Genomic DNA, 20,827 nt, shown 5'->3' with positions numbered 1-20,827 from the left:
GCGCTTGAACTCCCAATCATCCCTACTGAAAGCTTCTTCATTGTTAACCTTGAATCACTGATCATCAAGTAAGTGTTCGGGAGATGTGACTGTGAGCTCCAGCTTTGTAAACAATTTGCTGGATGTTTTTGGGCGAGTCATTTCATCGCTCTGATTCTTAATCTCTTCACTTAAAAATGAGGGGCTTGGAGTATCAGATGATTTCTAAATTTCTTCTTACTCAAAGTCTATCATTCTGATCCCAAAGAAGAAATCGAGTCCTTCTCAATACATCCCAAATTGGACATTCTGGATAAGAAATTTTGAAACCAAATCACACGAAGAGTATGTGAGGGCTAAGAAGTCTAGTTTGGGGAAGGGTAAACATTATGTACGAAAACGAAATGTCTCAGAAGAAAGCAGGCAGGGTGAGCGAGGAGGCTGAAGGGTCGCTCCACCAACTGCGGCAGAAGGAGCAGCTGACAGCAATGCCTACCGCACCCGGAAGGCTCAGGGAGGCGGCCTGGGCAGGGAACTTCCGGTTGCGGGTAAGGGAGGCGTCCTCTTCTAGGGACTTGTCGCACGTGGCTCCTCGTCGCGCCCCGGCTTGCGCCCCACGCAGCCCAGCTCCGCGAGTGTTCTAGGCGCTCAGCCCCGGAGCAGCGCCCAGGCAACCATTGAGGCGTCACGGTTCGTCACAGGAGATTCAGAGCCGGGTGGCTGCGGGCGGGGCGTCGCACCTCTCTTCAACGCACCTGTCCTCAACCATGAGCCCCAGGGGCACGGGCTGCTCCGCCGGGCTGCTGCTGACGGTCGGCTGGCTGCTCCTGACGGTCCTCCCGTCTGCGCGCGGGACCAACGTCACTGCCGCCGTCCAGGATGCCGGCCTGGCCCACGAAGGCGAGGGCGAGGAGGAGACCGAAAACAATGACAGCGAGACCGCGGAGAACTACGCCCCGCCTGAAACCGAGGATGGTGAGGGTGGGAACTCCCCTGGGGGGCACGCGGGGGCCCCTGTTGATGGAGCAAAGGCGGACCATGAGAATTATCCGTGTTAACGTCTAGAGAGCTCTCTCGCATACCTCAGCCCCGAGTTTTTCCCTTTCTTGCATCTCGTGGCCTTGAAGAAGAATGTGCTAATTCTCCCAGGCCACAGCAAGATACACAGATAAGCACGTATATAGAAATTACTACAGAAATACTTCTAAATATTGCTTTGGACAAGGAAAAAGATTCTTTTTTAAGGGTGGGAGGTAGCCTTCCACCAAGAGGAATCATTCTGACTCTTCTTGCATTCATTTTCCCTCCTCATAGTAGATTCTTTTTTTTCAAGTTCCAAGTTGCTTGATTTCCACATTTGCTCTTGAGGTTGCAGTGGAATTCAGAATCCCCCTTTACGACGACACATCTAGATAGACCAGTATGCCGACAAAACTACCCAGAAGCCCCATGGCAGCTTCCTGCAGCTCCTAGCCTTGAGCACCTCTGCATTGTGGTGTTTGATTGGTATGTGCAGCCTCGGACAAAGGAATGGAGTAGTAGAAAACACCTGTCAAGGGATCCAGCTAGTGGCTTTCTTAGATGCTGCATGTTAACGAAGGAACAATGAGCCCCTGCTTGGTACATACATTTGCTTTTTTCTGCTGGCTCATTAAGCAGTAAAACTTTATAGGCTGTTGTACATGTCATATTGATTAGTAACTCACATTCTAGCAGGTAGAAGGTCAGCAGCAGGTTTGCTATCTTCTCAAGAAGGATTATCCCTTTCCCTTCTAAATGACCCAGCTGTGATTCTTTTAATATCGTTTGCATTCTCATGTCTCTTCAGTCTATACATATCGAGTGATTGCTGTGTCTACCAGCCTTTCTTTTATTTCCTGATAGTGACCCTCAGCACCAACAGAAAGAAATGGACTGTCTGAGGTTAACAGTGGGATCGAGGTTTGCATGGCCTTGTAACATTACACTACAGAGAGCTTAAAAAGATCCTTGACTTTGGAAATGTGAAAAAGAAAGATGATTAGGAAAGAAGAGAGAACACGTTCTAAAGCATAGTAGCTATTGCTTCATTCTCTTCTTTAAAGTAATTGAATTAACAATTTTAATATTAAACTGGCCAAGAGATACTTCTAGCTATAAAATGCTAAACATTATTTAGGCTAAATTCAGGCAATAAAGTTATAATGTCTTACATTCAAATTAAAATGTAGGTTAGTTACTTATTCTCTCAGAGTCTCAGTTTCCTCATCTGTGGACTTTAAGGAATCCATGTACTTTCTGGGATTTTAACACATACAGTTTCATGCATAAGTGCTTTTTCTTGGGGAGAACGAGAATCCAAAACTTTAAACAATCTGAGGTGTTAGAGGTCTGAAAATTTCCAGAACTGTTATTGAAATTTGCATTGTCCCCTTAACCCTCAGTGGATCAGTAGAAACACTTATCCCCATTTACTGTCCAGTGGACCTTTAATTTTTTTTAGTCATTTAAAAATAATTTACAAATATGAATAAAGGGATAGTGAAAACAACTTTGTTAGAAATTTCAGGAAGAATTTAAACATGGAAAAATTCAAATTTTTATTCCGTATATCCTAGTTTTGAAGGTGTATGTACCCTAACTGGGCAAAGTACTTTGAATGCAACTAAGTGCTCAATTGTTAAGCATGAACCTAGAATGCATTCATCGTGTTAATATTGATTCCAGATTTTGAGTGCATCTTTAATAAATTCGAGCTTATCATTAATCTTGGTTCTTTTTGCACTTGTATTGTCAAAAAACCAACACTTTTGAAAACTACAAAGGCATATATTTTATTGAAGAGAAAGCCATCTTTTCTTCATAATTGGAAAATGTTTTCATCTTTAGATTTATAAACAACAATTAGAATGATTGGTCCAATGAATTTTACTCATTTCTACATAATCTTTTCTTTCAGTCACCTTTATATACATATCTTTCATCACAATATGTTCATTTACAAACCTTGACAAATAAATGTTGGTGCATAAATGTTTTTAAAAAGGAGTGAATACTGTTCACATCCTTTTAGCAAAACAGTATGGTACAAGTTATTGTCACAGTATATTTCCAGATCAAATCTTTCCTGTTGAAAGGCTAACTACATGATAATAACATATATTCTTTCCATCCCCAGAAAGATGTTGTTTACTCATCAATTCTTAAGTTAGAAAAAAATTCATCTAGTGTATCCATCCAAGATGTCATCATCTCTCATTGAGATTTTGCTTATACAATCAATTTCATCATCATCATTAGCATCTAAAGTGCTGTTATCTATCTCTTTTCATCTTCTGATTCGTTCAATAATTGTGAAATGTTTTCCTCTGTCAGTTTTCTTCTCTTTGCCATTATGGGCAAAAGGTGAAAAATTGTGAAATCTCGGTTATGTTCAATAAAAGCCAGAAATAGACTACAAGGAGGATACCTCTAGACTTCTTTTATATCTTCTTGAAAGATGATGCAATATCTTGGGCAAAGCAATATGAAAACACAGGATGTTGTAAAATAGCCTGTGTTAGTGTAATTATTTCACAATTACATTATTTTTCTAGGCAATTCCAATCATTCTTTCATTTTTGAATTTTAGTCATTTAAAAATGTAGTTGAAAATAAAGAGTAATACAATCATTATGGGTGATGAAATATCACAATGTTTCAAGATAAAGAAAAATAATTAAGATATTAGATTTATGGCCAGGCACGGTAGCTCACACCTGTAATCCCAGCACTTTGGGAGGCCGAGGCAGGTGGATCACAAGGTCAGGAGATCGAGACCATCCTGGCTAACACAGTGAAACCCCATCTCTACCAAAAATACAAAAAAGTAGCCAGGCGTAGTGGTGGGTGCCTGTAGTTCCGGTCACTCGGGAGGCTGAGGCAGGAGAATGGCGTGAACCCAGGAGGTGGAGCTTGCAGTGAGCCGAAATCGCGCCACTGCACTCCAGGCTGGGCAACAGAGCGAGACTCCATCTCAAAAAAAAAAAAAAAAAAAAAAAGACATTAGATTTATATCCTTATACTTTTGTTTTACCTTGTATACCCTTCAATATACCTTTTAAATATATCATATCTTTTATGCAGGTATACCTTTAGATTTGTAAACAGGATCCAATAGACCTACATAATAATTGCAAAATAGAAAGTTGTAGTCTATACAATGGGTTTTATCCTATACAAATATGTTCTTTTTGTCTTTGGAATACTTCTAAGGAAGAATAGAAGTCATGAAATATCAACCTTATAAATCAACTGTCAGAAACTGAAAAACTAAAATTGCACCCTGATGATAGATACCAAAAGTTACCGTGTGCTGTCCTGAACTGAAGAGAACATTTCAGAATCTGTCCACAACTAAAAGAGCAAGATCATTATCCTCATCACTGTGAATGCCAGGCTTTTATTAGTGTAGTCTAAGACCCAGTAGATTTTTAGGGAAGCTTCTGCACATCTTTGACTCCTATTGAATTCACTATTGAACTCTCCATTCGTTTTTAACTGTCCTATCAAATTAAGACAACCCATAAAATAGTTTTGGACAGCTGACTTTTCAGCTGTGTGTGAAGGACTTTTTATTCCTACAAGGTTTCATTTTGTTAGATTTGCCCTTTATTTCACCCTGTCATTTTTTAGATACGGATATATCATCAAATGTATTTGCTATTCTTTCTAGCTTTGGAGAATTCTGGATTTAGTTAGCATGATAACAGCATCTTTTTCCACGTCATTAATAAAAATGTTGAACAGGACAGAGCCCTGTGACACATCACTCCTACCATGTTGATACCAACTGGTTAATTAACAACTGTGGTCTTAGAGTTTAAACAGTTTCACATAAAACTACTGACATTCAGACTGTTTATTTTCTTACCACTCATAGGTTTATAACAAGAAATTTTGACAAATGTTACACTGAAGTCCAATTACATACAATTCCACTGACCCACCATTGTAGGATTCCCATTTTTTCAAAAAGTTACTGAGTAACCTAATAGACACTCAATACATCATAGAATATTAAAGCTGAAAGGGACTTTAGAGACTTTCTTATTTAGTCTCATTTGTTTTTCTTTAAGGAAACAAGTTGGAAGAAATTAAACAGCTTTCCCAAAGTAGAATACATAGTGATTGACTAATGGTTTTTGAAAAAGGCTTATATTTAAAAGTAGTGCAGCACTCATTCTCTTAGCCATGTTTTCTGTGTTCATGATTTGGCTTTTAATTTGTATCACATAATGTACCAGTAGAAGGTATCTAAGCATTCCACAATTCAAAATGATCATCATGATAGTCTAAATCATTTATTTTTGTTAAAGAAATGACTTAACAAAGTCAATATTGATTTACTTATGTACATTGGGTGCTTACTGAGTATTCAAGATACTATATTGGGGCCGAGCACAGTGGCTCATGCCTATAATCCCAGCACTTTGGGAGGCTGAGACTGGTGGATCACTTGAGGTCAGGAGTTTGAGACCAGCCTGGTCAACATGGTGAAACCCCGTCTCTACTAAAAATACAAAAATTAGCTCGGCGTGGTGGCAAGTGCCTGTAGTCCCAGCTACTCAGGAGGCTGAAGCATAAGAATCACTTGTGCCTAGGAGGTGGAGGTTGCAGTGAGCCAAGATCATGCCACTGCACTCCAGCCTGGGCAACAGAGTGAGACTCTCTCAGAAAAACAAAAACAAAAAACTATATTTGGTGCTCGTAAGCACAGAATAGTAGTGTTTATGAAGCTATTGAGATTTTACAGTTATCAAAATATGAAAAAAAACCTAGCATTATATTAAATTAGTAAGTACAAAATGGGTTTAAATTGGGTAATTATATCTTAAGTACGTTTGTAGTACTAAACAATTTATAGAATGCTTTCACACATATTATCCTTATTTAATTCTTACAACAATCAAATGAGATGGATTTTCCTTTCCAAATTTTGCAGAAGGGTTAACTAAGCCTGACAGCATTTAATTAATTTGCTCAAATGCAAACAGCTAATTAGTGATAAAAGCAGCTCTTTGGACTCCAGTTCGATGTGTTTTCCATGTGATTTGTTGTCCTAGGGTACAATGCCTTTTAAAAGTCATCTTCTAACATCTCCTTTGATATTTTTTCTATTGAGATTTTAGTCCTAATTTGAGCTGAAGAATGGCTTGTATACTATAGCTAGTGGAATTTTATGTCAAACTTCAGAATGATGAGAAAAAGAGAAACATATGATTTAGAACCAACAACATTTAATTTTTTAAATAGTGATACACTCCTATACTAACCTGGTAAAGTGTTGAAATAAATTCTTAGAAATATTTAAATTTACCATCTTAACCTGGGAAATGAGTAGAACTAATCTATAAAACTTTTATCATTTTAATGAACACTGGTTAATGACTTCTCTTTGAATGGAAATTATACACTCAATTTTGGAAAACAGAGAATGGAAAAAATTGGTTTTTACAACTGATAGGCCTTTTTGTGTTTTTCTGAGACCCTCTATCAAATTTTAACTCACTATATATCAACTGATGAAAAACATTTTTAAGGTATATACAAAGTTTAAATGTAAACTTTTCTATTAGGTTATTTCCTAATTTAACGGACTTCTTTAGAGGTTTGAGACTCTTTTGAATTAGACAATAACAGTACTCAGAATGGCATTGTTTTCTGATTTAAATGGAAAACTTAAAAAATGTCTGCTGCCCATATGATACGCATGTCTTTCATCTCCAAGTAAGAGGTGTTTCACTTAGAAAAGTTTTCATATAATTAAATAATGTATCTTTACCCTTTATGTTTAGTTTCAAATACGAATGTAGTCAAAGAAGTAGAATTCGGACTGTGCACCGTTACATGTGGTAAGTAGCTTGGAGCAGATGAATAAACCATGTTGTAATTTGCGGGGGAGGAAAGGTAAAAGCAGATAGTGTGCAACTTTTTATTTGTAGCTTGTGTACTTTCATGCATCTCTCATGGATTTTTATTTCTAATAACTATAATGTATACACAAAACTCAGGGTGACTGCTTTAAACTGTAAGATATTTTCAGTTTGTAATCTCTAAATCTTATTTTAAGCCAGCTCCCTAGTTTTTTTTCTTTTTTGGCACATAAACCGCCTTCACCAAAGTAAAATTTTCTCTATCTCACAGATGTTCAGAAGATGAAAGATTTTCCAGTGCATCTCACAGATGTCTTCCCGCATATTGTGTTGGCAAATTTATCAAGAATTTGCTTATTTGTAATAGTCCATTCTAAATTCTACATTTCTCCAATTTGCTTGTCATGTTTTGGAGAAAAGATGTATTGGCTTTGTGGGGAGGATAATATTCAAAGAATATGACTTAGTCTGATCATTCCGTGGATAGAAATCAGACATAAAATTTCTCTAACAAGTTTACAATGAAGTTGATGCTGCTAGTTAGAGGACTATCCTTTGAGAAACAATACTGTAGACCAGGGTGCTAAGAAGACCATAGATAATTCACAATGAAATTAAGTTTCTTCTAAATAGAATCTGCCTTGGAAAGAAAACAGTGATGAGAGGGAAAAGGGGACAATTATCAAAGGATAAGAAGACAAAATCCATGCAGATCTAGATCAGAATGAATTTCGCAGGAGTGGGGGTGTCAAAAATTACACCTGAATTGTTTTTATTTGGAGAAGATTTTTAACATTGTGGTACAATATACCCAACATAAAAGTTACCATTTTAGCCATTTTTAAACGTACAAGTCCGTGGACTTAAGCATATTCACATTCTTGTGCAACCGTCACAACCACCCATCTCAAGAACTTTTTTATTATGTCAAACTGAAATGCCCATTAAACACTAATTTCCCGTTTTCCCCTCCTCCCAGCTCCTGGCAACCACTATTCTCTCTATCTCTGAAAATTGTTTTAGCTGTTTTTTTTTTAAACCTTAATTTCTTAGTAAGTCAGTCATAAAATGAGAGAAATCCATGTAGTAAGCCTGCAATTACTTATTTGTGGTTTACATCTTTAGCTGCTAACTTCAGAAATTTTCACAGGTAGAGAATTATTTTTATGACAGTTCAAGTAATTGCCATTGTTTTCTACTACTTAAAGACAAGTTTAGAAATTGTATTCACTCAAATGATTATTTTGAAAAAATTATTTGCCTGCTATGTGCCAGGCATCGTTATAGGTGCTAGGGATATGAGCAGACAAAGCAGACAAAACTCTCTGCCCCCAAGCAATGTATAGTTTACATAATATGTAAAACATGTAATGTGTCAGGTGGTAATAAGTTATAAGGAAAAAATAAACTAGAAAAAGCAGTATTTCATGCCTAAAATGTTAAAAGCCTTTCAATTTAGAACTAGAAGAGAAAAATCCCTTGATGAAAATTCTGTTTAACTTCTGAAACAATATTTTAGCAGTCAAAAAGTTTTCTTTTATATCCAGGCAGATTTTTAGGTGTTACTTGGTATTACAGAAAATCCCACACCTATATGCATCTCAGTGAACTGTATTTAGCTAAATAAATAAATACATAAAATACCTGCTTTATGCCGGGCATGGTGACTCACTCCTATAATCCCAGCACTTTGGGAGGCCGAGGCAGGTGGATCATGAGGTCCAGAGATCGAGGCCATCCTGGCCAACATGGTGAAACCCCATCTCTACTAAAAATACAGAAAAATTAGCTGGGCACGGTGGTGCATACCTGTAGTCCCAGCTACTTGGGAGGCTGAGGCAGGAAAAGTGCTTAAAGCTGGGAGGCGGAGGTTGCAGTGAATTGAGATCGCACCACTGTACTCCAACCTGGCAACAAAGCGAGACTCTATCTCAAAAACAAAACAAAACAAACAACAACAACAAAAACAACAACAACAAAAAACCTGCTTTAAAAATATTTATGCACTTTGCAATTAAGACTGTGCTTCTAAAGACTCTTTCGGGCTGGCCATGGTGGCTCACGCCTGTAATCCCAGCACTTTGGGAGGCTGAGGCTGGTGGATCACCAGGTCAGGAGGAGTTTGAGACCTGTTTGACCAACATGGTGAAACCCTGTCTTTACTAAAAATACAAAAATTAGCTGGGCATGGTGGCATGCCCCTGTAATCCCAGCTATTCAGAAGGCTGAGGCAGGAGAATTGCTTGAACCCGGGAGGCAGAGGTTGCGGTGAGCTGAGATCACGCCACTGCACTCTAGCCTCTGCGACAGAGCAAGACTCCATCTCAAAAAAAAAAAAAAAAAAAAAAAAGTCTTTCATAAACTCAAGTGGAGCCTTACTTCAGCCATTCTTAGCCATCATTTCTCTTAACCAAAGACCTTCTTCCTTCCATCCTTCTGTTTTCTTATTTCATATGTAGCCTTCTCCCTTACTATTCAAAGTGAGGTCCACAGACTGCAGCAGTATCACCTGGGAGCTTGTTAGAAATGCAGAATCTCAAACCCATTCAAGAACAGCTAAATCAAAATTTACATTTTAGTAAAATCTCCAGTAAGATAACATCTTAGAGGGGCTGGAAGAGGAAATCTAGTAGTTAAGGAAATAAAAATGGTCTCTTTCTTAACCTGTCTTAACGTGGCACATGATTCAACATGTAGCTAATCCTGCGTTTTGTTATTTCTCTCAATTGTGGTGATGTGAGGCAAACTCTGGAATTCTGAGATCAGTTAGGAAAGTTAATTTCTTGTTACAAAAAGTGTGACAATCTAAAGGGAGCATCTTGTTGGAAATGGAGATTTGGTCAGTGATAGGTTGTCCTCCCTATATTTAATACAGATATTTTATGAATCTAAATATTTAAAGGCATCATTTATGCTAAAATGTGATTTTTTATTTTCCTCCAGAGCTTCCCCCATGCTTCCCCAAAAAGTTCCTGGGTCAAATAAATTTGGGAAGTATTGTATACCACTGTATTCCATCAAATCCATGACTTTATGGACTGTAAGAAGTACATTTTATGTACTCTAAAAAGGAAAAATACTGCCAATTAATTTATGACATTATCAATTGTAAATGTATTCTGATTTTAAAGATGTTAAAATGTAAAAATGTAAAAATTTTACATCTTAGATCAATGCAGATGTACACAATAGCATGTTAATTTACTAACATATTAAAAGTTCCCTCAAAATTCTGTAGTAAAGCGATCCCTTTAATTTCATTTAATGTACTATTTTCAAATGTGCATGATTATGGAATCCTTTTTCTTATGGTACCCAGGGGAACTAGTGTTTCACGTAATTCACTCCAGAAAATTGCTGTTTTAGGAAATAATTCAAAATGAAGAGCCAGAAAAATTTTAAGTGTTATCATTCTGAATTTAGAAGCTTACTTTCTGAAATTAGAAGAAAAGTCTCAAGAAAAGACCTAGGTGGGAAAGTGAAGACACTGTGGAATCAGTTTTTTTCTTAACATTTGCCTTTTTTTATCTTAAACCAAAGGTATTGGTGTTAGAGAAGTTATATTAACAAATGGATGCCCTACTAGTGAATCCAAGTGTGTCGTACGGGTAGAAGAATGCCGTGGACCAGTAGATTGTGGCTGTGAGTTGAATTATGTATTGGAGGGAGACTGTGGGCAAGAGTTTACTCTGGGGAAATATTTTTCACCTCAGGTTGCCACTGAGTAGAAGGAGGCAACTAGTTGACATACTGAAAGGAAATCATAACAGTTTAAATTCCACTTGTTTAAGCAGTTATAGTTCTGAGCAGCTTTCTGATTTTGCTTCACCTTTTTTCAGATACATATAAAAGTTAACATATATTCTCTATAATATAGTGGAGGCTTACTATAATATATATAGGATCTATAGTTGAGGCTATCCTGTGGTGAAATGCTTTTGATGCTTTGATCGTGGCATTTTGTCAGTAGATTTGTAAACTTTAAATTGGGAACTTTGACAGCTGTTCCATATATCACATTATGCTGTTATGAAATTTCAGTACCTCTAATGGGAGTCCCTAACAAGTAAATTGGAAGCCACTAATAGATCTCATAGTTTAGTCTAACAGATCACTAGGTCAATTACAACTTATTCTGCATAAGGAGCAGAGAGCCATGGTGTCTCCTCATTTGCTTCTTTTGGTGACTATCTTTGTACCTATCGGTCTTCTGTTCCTCTACACTCAAACTCCCAATTATAAGTTTGATAACTTCCAGCATATAGTTGATTTTTAAAACTGGAGGTGGCTTTTTAAAGTAGTATTGTGACACCTGTAATCTTAGCACTTTGGGAGGCCGAGGCAGGAGGATCACTTGAGCTCAGGAGTTTGAGACCAGATTGGGCAACATGATGAAACCCCATCTCTACAGATTTTTTTGTTTTAAATTAGCCAGGCATAGTGGCATGTGCATGTAATCCCAGCCACTTGAGAGGCTGAGGTGGGAAGATGGCTTGAGCCCAGGAGGCAGAGGTTGCAGTGAGCCAAGATCATGCCACTGCACTCCAGCCTGGGCAACAGAACCAGATCCTGTCTTAGGAAAAAAAAACAAAAACAAAAACAAAACAAAAAAAAAAAAAACAGGTAGTGTCATGTATAAAGCAATTAATAATGCCCAATGGTATTTATGTGTTTAATTTTTTTTCAGGGGGTAAACCAATTTCAGAAAGTCTTGAAAGTGTTAGACTGGGATGTATTCACACATCTCCTATAAATCGTTTCAAATATATATGGAAACTTCTAAGGCCAGACCAAGTGAGTAATGAATGGATATAACCTGGTGCTTTCTAGTGAGTGATAAAATTTGTTTCTCAGTTCTGATGGTTTTCAGAAAACTTTCTTTATAAAAGCAGTTTGCCAAAATGAAGTTAAGAATTATACAACTTTATTATTTTGGAATTTTAAAATTTTCATTATTCGGTAGGACTAAACTTTACATACGTCTAAGGGCCAGCTATAATCAGAACTTTAAAACGTCCATTTTATACAAAGTATTCCATTTCGGAAGCGAGGTTTTCATTGGCTTATATAGGAGTTGTGTAATAATAACAGTGGCTAACATTAATTAAAGGTTTATTAAGTGCCAGACATGACACTGAGTGCTGGAGCCTTTTTTAATCCATGTAACAATTCTGTGAGGTAATCACTATCATTATAGCAATTTTTACAGGTAAGTAACTGAGGTGCAGTGAGTAACTTGTCCACAGTCACACAGGCATGAAGTGGTAGGGTTGGGATTTGAAGTCTGGATTGTGTGACTGAAAATCCATGTAGATCATTAATTACTTAACTCGGCTAAGGGAGACAGTAACCCTCCTTTCCTTAAGGGAAATAAATTGTTTCCTGGTAAGTGTACATGAAGAATGTTGATACTTTGTTGTTTTTTTCTTTTTAAATAGCAATCCATTGTACTTGAAAATGATTCAGCAATCCTAGAAGTACGCAGGGAAAATCACCCCTTGGCTTTCGAGTGTGACACACTGGATAATAATGAAATAGTAGCAACTATTAAATTCACAATCTATACGAGCAGTGGTAAGTGTCCAGCAATGTCTTGGTTTGCTTATATGCCAAACTTTAAAGAGCATTAAAATCACTTGGAGGCTTGTTAAAACACCAATCTGTAGCCCTACTCCCAGAGTTTCTGATTCAGTAGATCTGGGATGGGACTGGAACAAGAATTTCCATTTCTAACAAGTTTCTCTGTTGCTGCTGGTCCCAGAGACCACACTTTGAGAACCACTGGTTTACATCATTTAGACTTTTCTACAAGATACTACTGAATTTCTTTTTCACAAAGTAGTCACAGTTGCCTCAGTTTGGGAAACTGGTGTATTTTTTTTTTTTTTTTTTTTTTGAGGTGGAGTCTCGCTCTGTCGCCCAGGCTGGAGTGCGGTGGCGCGATCTCGGCTCACTGCAAGCTCCGCCTCCTGGGTTCACGCCATTCTCCTGCCTCAGCCTCCCGAGTAGCTGGGGCTACAGGCGCCCGCCCACCTGGTGTATTTCTTAAGTATCTTCGGAGAACAGTCCTCTAACTTGAATTATATTCTTGCTTTTACTTTCATTAGAAAAGTGAAAATGGATAAATGGAATTCTCATGGATGCTTATGAAAATTTTCATTCAGTAAAATAAATAAAATTAAGAAATACAGTGTCAAAGTATGTCTCTTTAAAAATTATATATTTGAAGCAAATGTTTTTTGATGAAGCACTAATACAGTTCTCAAAAAAATATATCACAAAATGCAAATGCTGTCCTGAATGTCATTTTACATATTAGAAACCATATTTTCCTTGTGAGATAGATCCATTTGCATATATTCAGTTTAATCTGTGATGTCTTACATATCCAGGTAATTATTTCCTTTTGTTCAACTGCTCTTAACTGTTTTTATTGTTGTTATCAACTTTGTTGTTAGGGATATGGGGACTTGGTCACAAGTTCTTTTGAGAATCCTATCAAGGCTCAGGATCCTTTTTCCAGAAAAATATCCACACACAAATATGCCAAAAGTTACATGTAATTTTAAAGGAGTTTTTGGACTTCTTAAAGCTATTTCTGAACACAAAATAAAGAGCTTCTGCTGTAGTTTAAAGATACTGCACAACATAACCATTTTATTGAAATGAAAACAGGTTAAAGTGTTTTACAGTGATTTTAAAAAATAAACTACTATTTAAACCACCTTTGATACGCTGTTTAATGAGTTTAGAAACATCTTCATGGTGAAAGCTAATAATCTTATCCCTCTACTGGGATAACAGGTGTCATTAAAAGGATAATTTTCAATAAAGCTCTAAAAAAGGCAAGAGAATAAAAACATCATTAAGCTAAAAAATATCTCAACTGGCCCTTGTTCATGATATTAAAGGTGTGTGGAGCCATTCTCAGGCTTTGTCCCTGCTACCTCGTCCCTGTTAGGACAATTCAGTGTGGTTAGCTCCTCTCATACGTAGAAGGGAGCATGCATTTGGTAATGTATATGTTAAAGACTGGAACACAGACCCTAAAATGTCAGGCCTTTGTTGAGACAAAGTTAACTTCTCTCTCTTACATCAGTCCAGGAATGGTGGGATAACTCTGCCATCTCAGTAAGTGCACTGATTGAATGACAAAATGTTTTTAGAACACTCCAGTATCTACTAATTTCTTTAAACATGACAATTGGGTACACCACTGCAACAGACCCCTTTGGCTGATTAGAAATCAAACAAATGTTTTGGCTAGAAATGTCTACACAATATGGTACTAGCATGAAACAAATATGTAATAGAGATATTTTTAGAGTAAATATGGTTTCCCTAGTGAAAAATTCTCATCCATTCACTTAAATATCAGATTTTTCACTCCCACAATTGTTGTCTTTCATAATTAGGCATTGTTAAAAAAGATACTTTGAAGTACTCAGAATGTGACTATATTTGGAAATAGGATTTTTTGCAGATGTAATTAGTTAAGATGAGGTTGTACTAGAGCGGAGTGGGCCTTTAATCCAATATAACTGGTACCCTCATAAGAAGAGGACTATTTGGGCATGTTTGTGTGCACACAGACACACAAACACAGATGGAGCGTGGGGTGGGGAATACCAGGTGAAGACACAGAGAGACACAGGGAGAAGACAGCCATGTGAAAATGGAGACAAAAATTGGAGTTATGCTACCAGAATCCAAGGAATGTCTACCAGAAGCTGAGAAGCTGTAAGAGGCAAGGAAGGATCCTCCCCAAGAACCCTCAGTGGGAGCATGGCTCTGCCAACACATTGTTTTCAGACTTCTAGCCTCCAAAACTGTGAGACAATACATTTCTGTTGTTTTTAAGTCACTCAGTTTGTGGTACTTTGTTATAGTGGTCCTAGGAAACTATTATGTACATAAGCTTAGTTATGTACTAAGGTGATAGTATCAAATTTAGCCTATTTTTCATTAAACATTTCAATAGAAATTGAGCCTATTTTTTCATTACCTGTAAAAATAGTCTTGGTGACCCTTGCAAGACTACTGTTGTAATAAATAAAATCTTCATGCCCCTCTCTCTCCACCCTCTCTCAGCTAACATTGCAGAGTAATGGATAAATGAATTTTGCATTTCTCCTTGTCAGGTTTCAGTTCTAAAAGATATCTTTTATTTAAGTTTCCAAAATGCCACCGCTTGTGTAAATCTAAAGTTATTCTGAAATAAAAAGATTTTTAAAAATCCAACAATGTTGGAACATAAATGTAGATGTACTTTCTCTGGCATACTTGGAACTATTTAGCGAGATCCCTAACTTGAGTTTATAGCTGTGGAATTACTAGGCAAAATAGAAAGTTATACTCCATGATGTCTAACAGATAGGGAAGCAAATCCAGAAAAATAAGCAGTTGAGATTGCTCATATAGAAGACTACTTCTGAGTGGTACTTATCAAAATCAAAATATTTAAATAGTCAAAATATACCTTGTATAAATTAAACCTCCCTGGACCTTGGTTTACTCATCTGTGTAATGCAATGGTTGGATCAGATGATCTCTGTAGTTCTTTCTTCCATGAATCTTTTATGATTCTAGAATTTGGAGACATAAAAGAGCTATAATAAAGGCATATAATTCACAAAGGAAGTAATATTCTATGTTAATTGGCTTTTTACCAGTTTACAATATAGCAATACTATAATACATATGGTAGACTGGTTTTGTCTCTTTAATAACCTTATTTGCTGAAAGCAGAGAGATATGGGAGGGAATGCTTGATGTAAGAGTGGTGCATGAGGTGGGTACAGTGGTGTGTGCCTATCATACTAGCTACTTGGGAGGCTGAGGTGGGAGGATCACTTGAGCCCAGGAGTTCAAGGCCAACCTGGGCAATATAGCAAGACCCCATTTCCTAAAGAGAGAGGAGTCGGGGTGTGTGGATATGTGTATGGAAACACACATATCCACATGTAAGAAAGGAATTGAATGAGCAAATATAAAAATTAGAGAGGTATCATAGTCTTAAGTGTAAAAGCTAAACCCATAAAGTTTTAGGAAAGAAATATAGGAGAATATTTGCATGATTCAGGAGTAAGCAAAGGTTTCTTAGACATAATTCAGAAAACAATCACCATAAAAAGAAACATGGAATAAATCAGACTGCATCAAAATTAAAAACTTCAGCTCATTAACAGAAATCATTAGGATAATGAATAGGCAAGCCAAAATCTGGTAGAAAACATTTATAAAACATGTACAGTCAGTACAATCAGTTTGAGAAAGTTCTCATGGTTTCTTAGAAAGCTAAACACACATCTGTCTACCCTACGACCCAGCAATTCTATTATTAGATAGTTAGCCAAAAATTAACATATATATTCACAAAATGACTTGTATAAGAATGTTCATGGCAGCTTTATTTATAGTATCTCACAACTGGAACAGCCTAGTTATCCATCAGTAGGAGGACGAGTAAACAAATTGTGGAGTATACCTAGTAATAAAAAAAAGATAGTTGCATATAACAGTATGGGTGAATTTCTAAAACATTATTCTGAGTAAACAAATCTTTACACAAGAGATTACCTAGTGTGTGTTTCCATTTATATGTAGTTCTAGAATAGTCAGAGCTAATCTATGGTGAAAAAGAAAATCAGGATACTTGTTGCCTCTGAAGAATGAAGAAGGAATTAATTAGGAAGAGGCTCAAGGGAGCTTTCTGGGGTATAGTAATATTCTGTATCTTGACTAGCATTTAGTTACTTATACGAGTTTGTCTTTGTGAAAACTAAGCAAATGTACATTTAAGATCTCTGTGCAATTCTTTGTGTGAAAATTTTATTTCAAAGAAAAAACTAATATTAAAATCCAGTTAACGACGTGCTTGCTGAAAAATTTTGGGGGAAGTATACTGACATTTGTAAATTATATTGAAATGCATAAAAATAAGATGGATTAATGAGTTGATAGAGGAATGGATAGATGAATTTTAAAATATTAATGGTAGTATTTAGATGGTGGTAATACAGGCTGTTCATTGTCAAATTCTTTTAACCTTTTTGCATGTTTGAAAAGGAGATTTCAAACATGCGGAGCAAGATGATTAATATTTTTCTCTGCTCTAAGTATTTCTTTATGTTTCTAGAGTTGTTTTTCAAATATAAACTTTTAAGTTAGATACTCATTTCCTTTTCCTCAGTAGTAATACTCATTAGGTTTGTGTGTTTTCTCTAGAATTGCAAATGAGAAGATCAGGCCTACCAGTCACTGATGTAGCCCTAATTTTTGTGCTGACCATAGGAGTCATTATCTGTGTATTTATAATCTTCTTATTGATCTTCATAATCGTAAATTGGTAGGTGAATGGCGGAATGCATCATCACCCTTGATTGACATCCTCCTCTTCTTCCCTCTCCTCATCCAGTGAATTGCAAAGCCCTGTCCGTGATGTCTCCTACATGTTGCCTTGAAACTGTCCATCTCCTTTCATTACTCCTGTGACTGCCCTAGTTCAGGCTACCCCATCTCTTTATGTAGATGCTTTTTAAAACAATCTCATGACTTGGTTCTCGAGCTATGAGAGAGCTTTTAAATGCAATTTTTACAATTTTACATGTTAATTGCTTTAAAAAGTTTTATTTAATGAATATTTGTGTTGTCCAGTTTTGGTTCTCTCAACTCTAAACCTTGGTTATTGTAACCTACTAATTCATTTGTATGACAACATTTATAATACCTACATGAGTAGTACACCCTGGTAAATCTGAGGGCTCATGTACTATCGATTTGTAGCTGATGCATCACAAACTAAAAATGAATAATGAACACAAAGGCACTTCTTAGAGAAGAGGTAATATATATGTTTTATATGTATGTACATATATTGTATATACAATATACATATATCTATGTACATATATTCTATATGCAATATAAAGATATCATATATAGGTCATATATGTGTACCAAATATGTATATAGTATAATTTATATATAATATATAACATACATGTGTATATAATATATGGGTTATATAGTATATATGTAGATATATTTATGTATAACATATACAACCTCATATCTAAGAAGTGCCTTTTTGTTATTTTAATCTGTGATGTATATATATTACAGATGATTGTGTATACATCACATATATATAGTATGTATGTATATGAGCCCTCAGGCTTACCAGGGTGTAATACTCATGTAACTATGATAAATATCATCATATATATTACATATGTATATTTGTAACATATATGTATACATACATATATGTGTATTATATGTGTATACATATATAGATACATATATGTAATATATATGTATCACAGACTAAAAATAATGCATAAAACTTATTAGAGAAGAGGTAATATATTATATATTATGTTTACATGCATGTGTATATAATACATATAACATATATTATATACACGTATATAATATATATACATATAGTAATACATATGACCTGTATACCGTATATATACTGTATTTACATATAATATATATACTATATGTACACACATATATACTATATATACTTATATATTACCTCTTCTTTAAGAAGTACCTTTTTATTCATTATTCATTTTTAGTTTATGATGCATCAGCTGGATGCATCATCACAATGAACCGGCTGGAAAATGATTTTGTTATGTATTGTAGAAAGTACACTGAGGACTTTAAGCAAAAACAATTGTTTTCATAAAATTTTCCAAAGGAATTATTTTTTTTAGTACGTCCCAGACCCCCCACCCCCGTAAAAGTGTTTTTAAAAATCAGCCTTCCGATTTTTTTTCCTGAGTAGGTATAGTTATGTAACCTTAGTGTAGGCACTAAACATTTTTGAGTCGTAATTTTTATCATTGTAATTTTTAAAAATTTTATTCTTTGAGATAAAATTTGAATATAAAATTTATCATTTTTACCATTTTAAAGTATACAGTTCAGTAGTCATAAATACATTTATATTCTTTTTATTTCCTTTATAATATACCTGTAATATACCTGTAATGTAATGTACCTGTAATATATATACAGGTACAAATATATATATACAGGTTATATATATTTGTATATGTACAGGTTGTATATATTTGTACCATATATATAATATATACATACAGGTAATACACACACATATATATTTCTATACATAGAAAATATAGAAATCTATTCAGTTTTAGTTTTCGCTTCATATGGTGGTTTTGGTTTTTGCTTTTTTCTTCCAGGGCAGCAGTCAAGGCTTTCTGGGGGGCAAAAGCCTCTACACCTGAGGTACAATCAGAGCAGAGTTCTGCGAGATACAAAGATTCAACTTCTCTTGACCAATTACCAACAGAAATGCCTGGTGAAGATGATGCTTTAAGTGAATGGAATGAATGATGTATGAATGATATATAACAAATCAAAGGATATTACAGAATATTAGATTCATTATTATAAAAATAAAATATACATTGAAATACTTTCATAATGTTGCAATGGATTGCCACAGTGTGAAGGAAATGCAATGTGAGGATATGACTGTTTTATCAGTGCTTTTTTCCAGTACAGTTATCAAATACTACTTTTAATTTGTTCTCAACACTTATTTCAGGTAATAGCTTGGGGATATTTATCTAAAGGTACCCCCAACAAATCTTCTAAGTGCATTTGTGATCACTTTGATAACTTCTTAGGTGATTTGCCTGTTTTGTCCTAAATAAGAACAATGTAATATCGAAATGCTCTACACATTAGACTTCCTCTCCCCTGAAAGCACTGTGTTGAACTTGCTAAAGCAAATCACACTTTAGAATTTCTGCAGGGAATGTGACATACAAAGTTTGTAAGACATGAAGTAATAATGATAATGATAACAATAAATACTTAGTGACTACTATGTGCCAAGCATTGCTCAATCCATTTTCCATATATTAGGTGACTTAAATATGATTCTATATAGGAAATATGTAAGGAAGAACTGGAGAGGAACTTGGAGGTGCCTGAGGAAATGACATGAATTTAACACATCCTATATTTCTCAGAGAAGCAGTGAGTTAAGGACTTTTGAATGACCACTGATAAGCACCTTCATTGTTCTTGATATACAGGTAACATCTCAGAACCAAGGTACTTATTTTTGAACATTATCACTGCCTTTTTGTTCTGTGTAATTATGTGATACTGTTATGGCCAACTATCAAACAAGGTACCAAGACATTGTTTTGATTCAGTAGACTTCATCAGAAATGAATTTTCAGGGGTTATCATGGTTATAAAAGTATATATAAAAAGTATATATACTTTTTAATGTTTATATGAATTCTATGCCAACTTTATTTATATTCTTATGGGATTAATCTGATACCATTAATTCTTTGCACACCTGTGCAGAAGACATTGTAAATGGGCATTTACGGTACACCTCCCTCTAGTAGCCAAGAAATAGGCTGTGTTGTAGAATTATTCATGTTTTCTGTTACATAGCATTTGTCTTTGAGAAAAGCAATGAGGAATTGGCTGGAAAATGATTTTGTTATCTATTGTAGGAAATCCACTGAAGACTTTAAGTGAAAAAAATTGTTTTCATAAAATTTTCCAAAAGAATTATTTTTTCTTGCCCCCGGAGGTCCTGTCTGGGGAGTTTCTCAGTTGGTAGTGGCTCAGTAGTTTTGGCGGCGGTGGTGGGAGTGGTGGGGGTGGTGCAGGTGGTGGGGTGGGGGTGTGGGGGGCGGTGGCTTGAGGCCCAGGCCTGGAGAACCTGTCCAGTAAGGAGCTATGGGAACAGGCACCCACATAACAGTCTGGCCACTTTTCTGTAGGGCTGCTGTGGTATGCTTGGGGCCCGCTCCAGTCCCTTGTCACCTCAGATTTTCCAGAACTGGAGGTGTCCCCAGTGAAGGCTATGAAACAGCAAAAATGGCAGCCTGCCCCTCTCTCTGGGAGCTTTGTCCCAAGGAGTCATGGACTTGTTG

The 20,827-nt window shown here is 36.0% G+C and overlaps 1 protein-coding gene across 1 annotated transcript; it reads left to right on the top strand.

Moving 5' to 3' along the window:
- The first annotated feature begins 742 nt into the window (after nucleotides 1-742).
- Nucleotides 743-19,752, top strand: SPACA1 (sperm acrosome associated 1). The gene is made up of 7 exons (XM_023205169.2): nucleotides 743-954; nucleotides 6,795-6,851; nucleotides 10,413-10,514; nucleotides 11,560-11,666; nucleotides 12,311-12,446; nucleotides 17,100-17,220; nucleotides 19,100-19,752. Exons 1-7 carry the CDS (start codon nucleotides 747-749, stop codon nucleotides 19,251-19,253), a joined length of 885 nt encoding a protein of 294 aa, XP_023060937.1. The 5' UTR covers nucleotides 743-746; the 3' UTR covers nucleotides 19,254-19,752.
- The last annotated feature ends 1,075 nt before the right edge of the window (nucleotides 19,753-20,827 follow it).

This window comes from Piliocolobus tephrosceles, chromosome 5 (genome assembly GCF_002776525.5).
Source record: "Piliocolobus tephrosceles isolate RC106 chromosome 5, ASM277652v3, whole genome shotgun sequence".
Lineage (NCBI taxonomy): Eukaryota > Metazoa > Chordata > Mammalia > Primates > Cercopithecidae > Piliocolobus > Piliocolobus tephrosceles.
The sequence above is the reverse complement of the archived record's forward strand: the minus strand, read 5'-3'. Positions and strand labels throughout refer to the sequence as shown.

Bases quoted from the DNA above. Each gene is read 5' to 3' on its own strand.
- SPACA1 (XM_023205169.2), top strand. From the start codon at position 747: ATGAGCCCCAGGGGCACGGGCTGCTCCGCCGGGCTGCTGCTGACGGTC. The intron at 10,515-11,559 runs GTGAGTTGAATT...ATTTTTTTTCAG, and splicing joins TGGACCAGTAGATTGTGGCT to GGGGTAAACCAATTTCAGAA. The intron at 11,667-12,310 runs GTGAGTAATGAA...CTTTTTAAATAG, and splicing joins AACTTCTAAGGCCAGACCAA to CAATCCATTGTACTTGAAAA.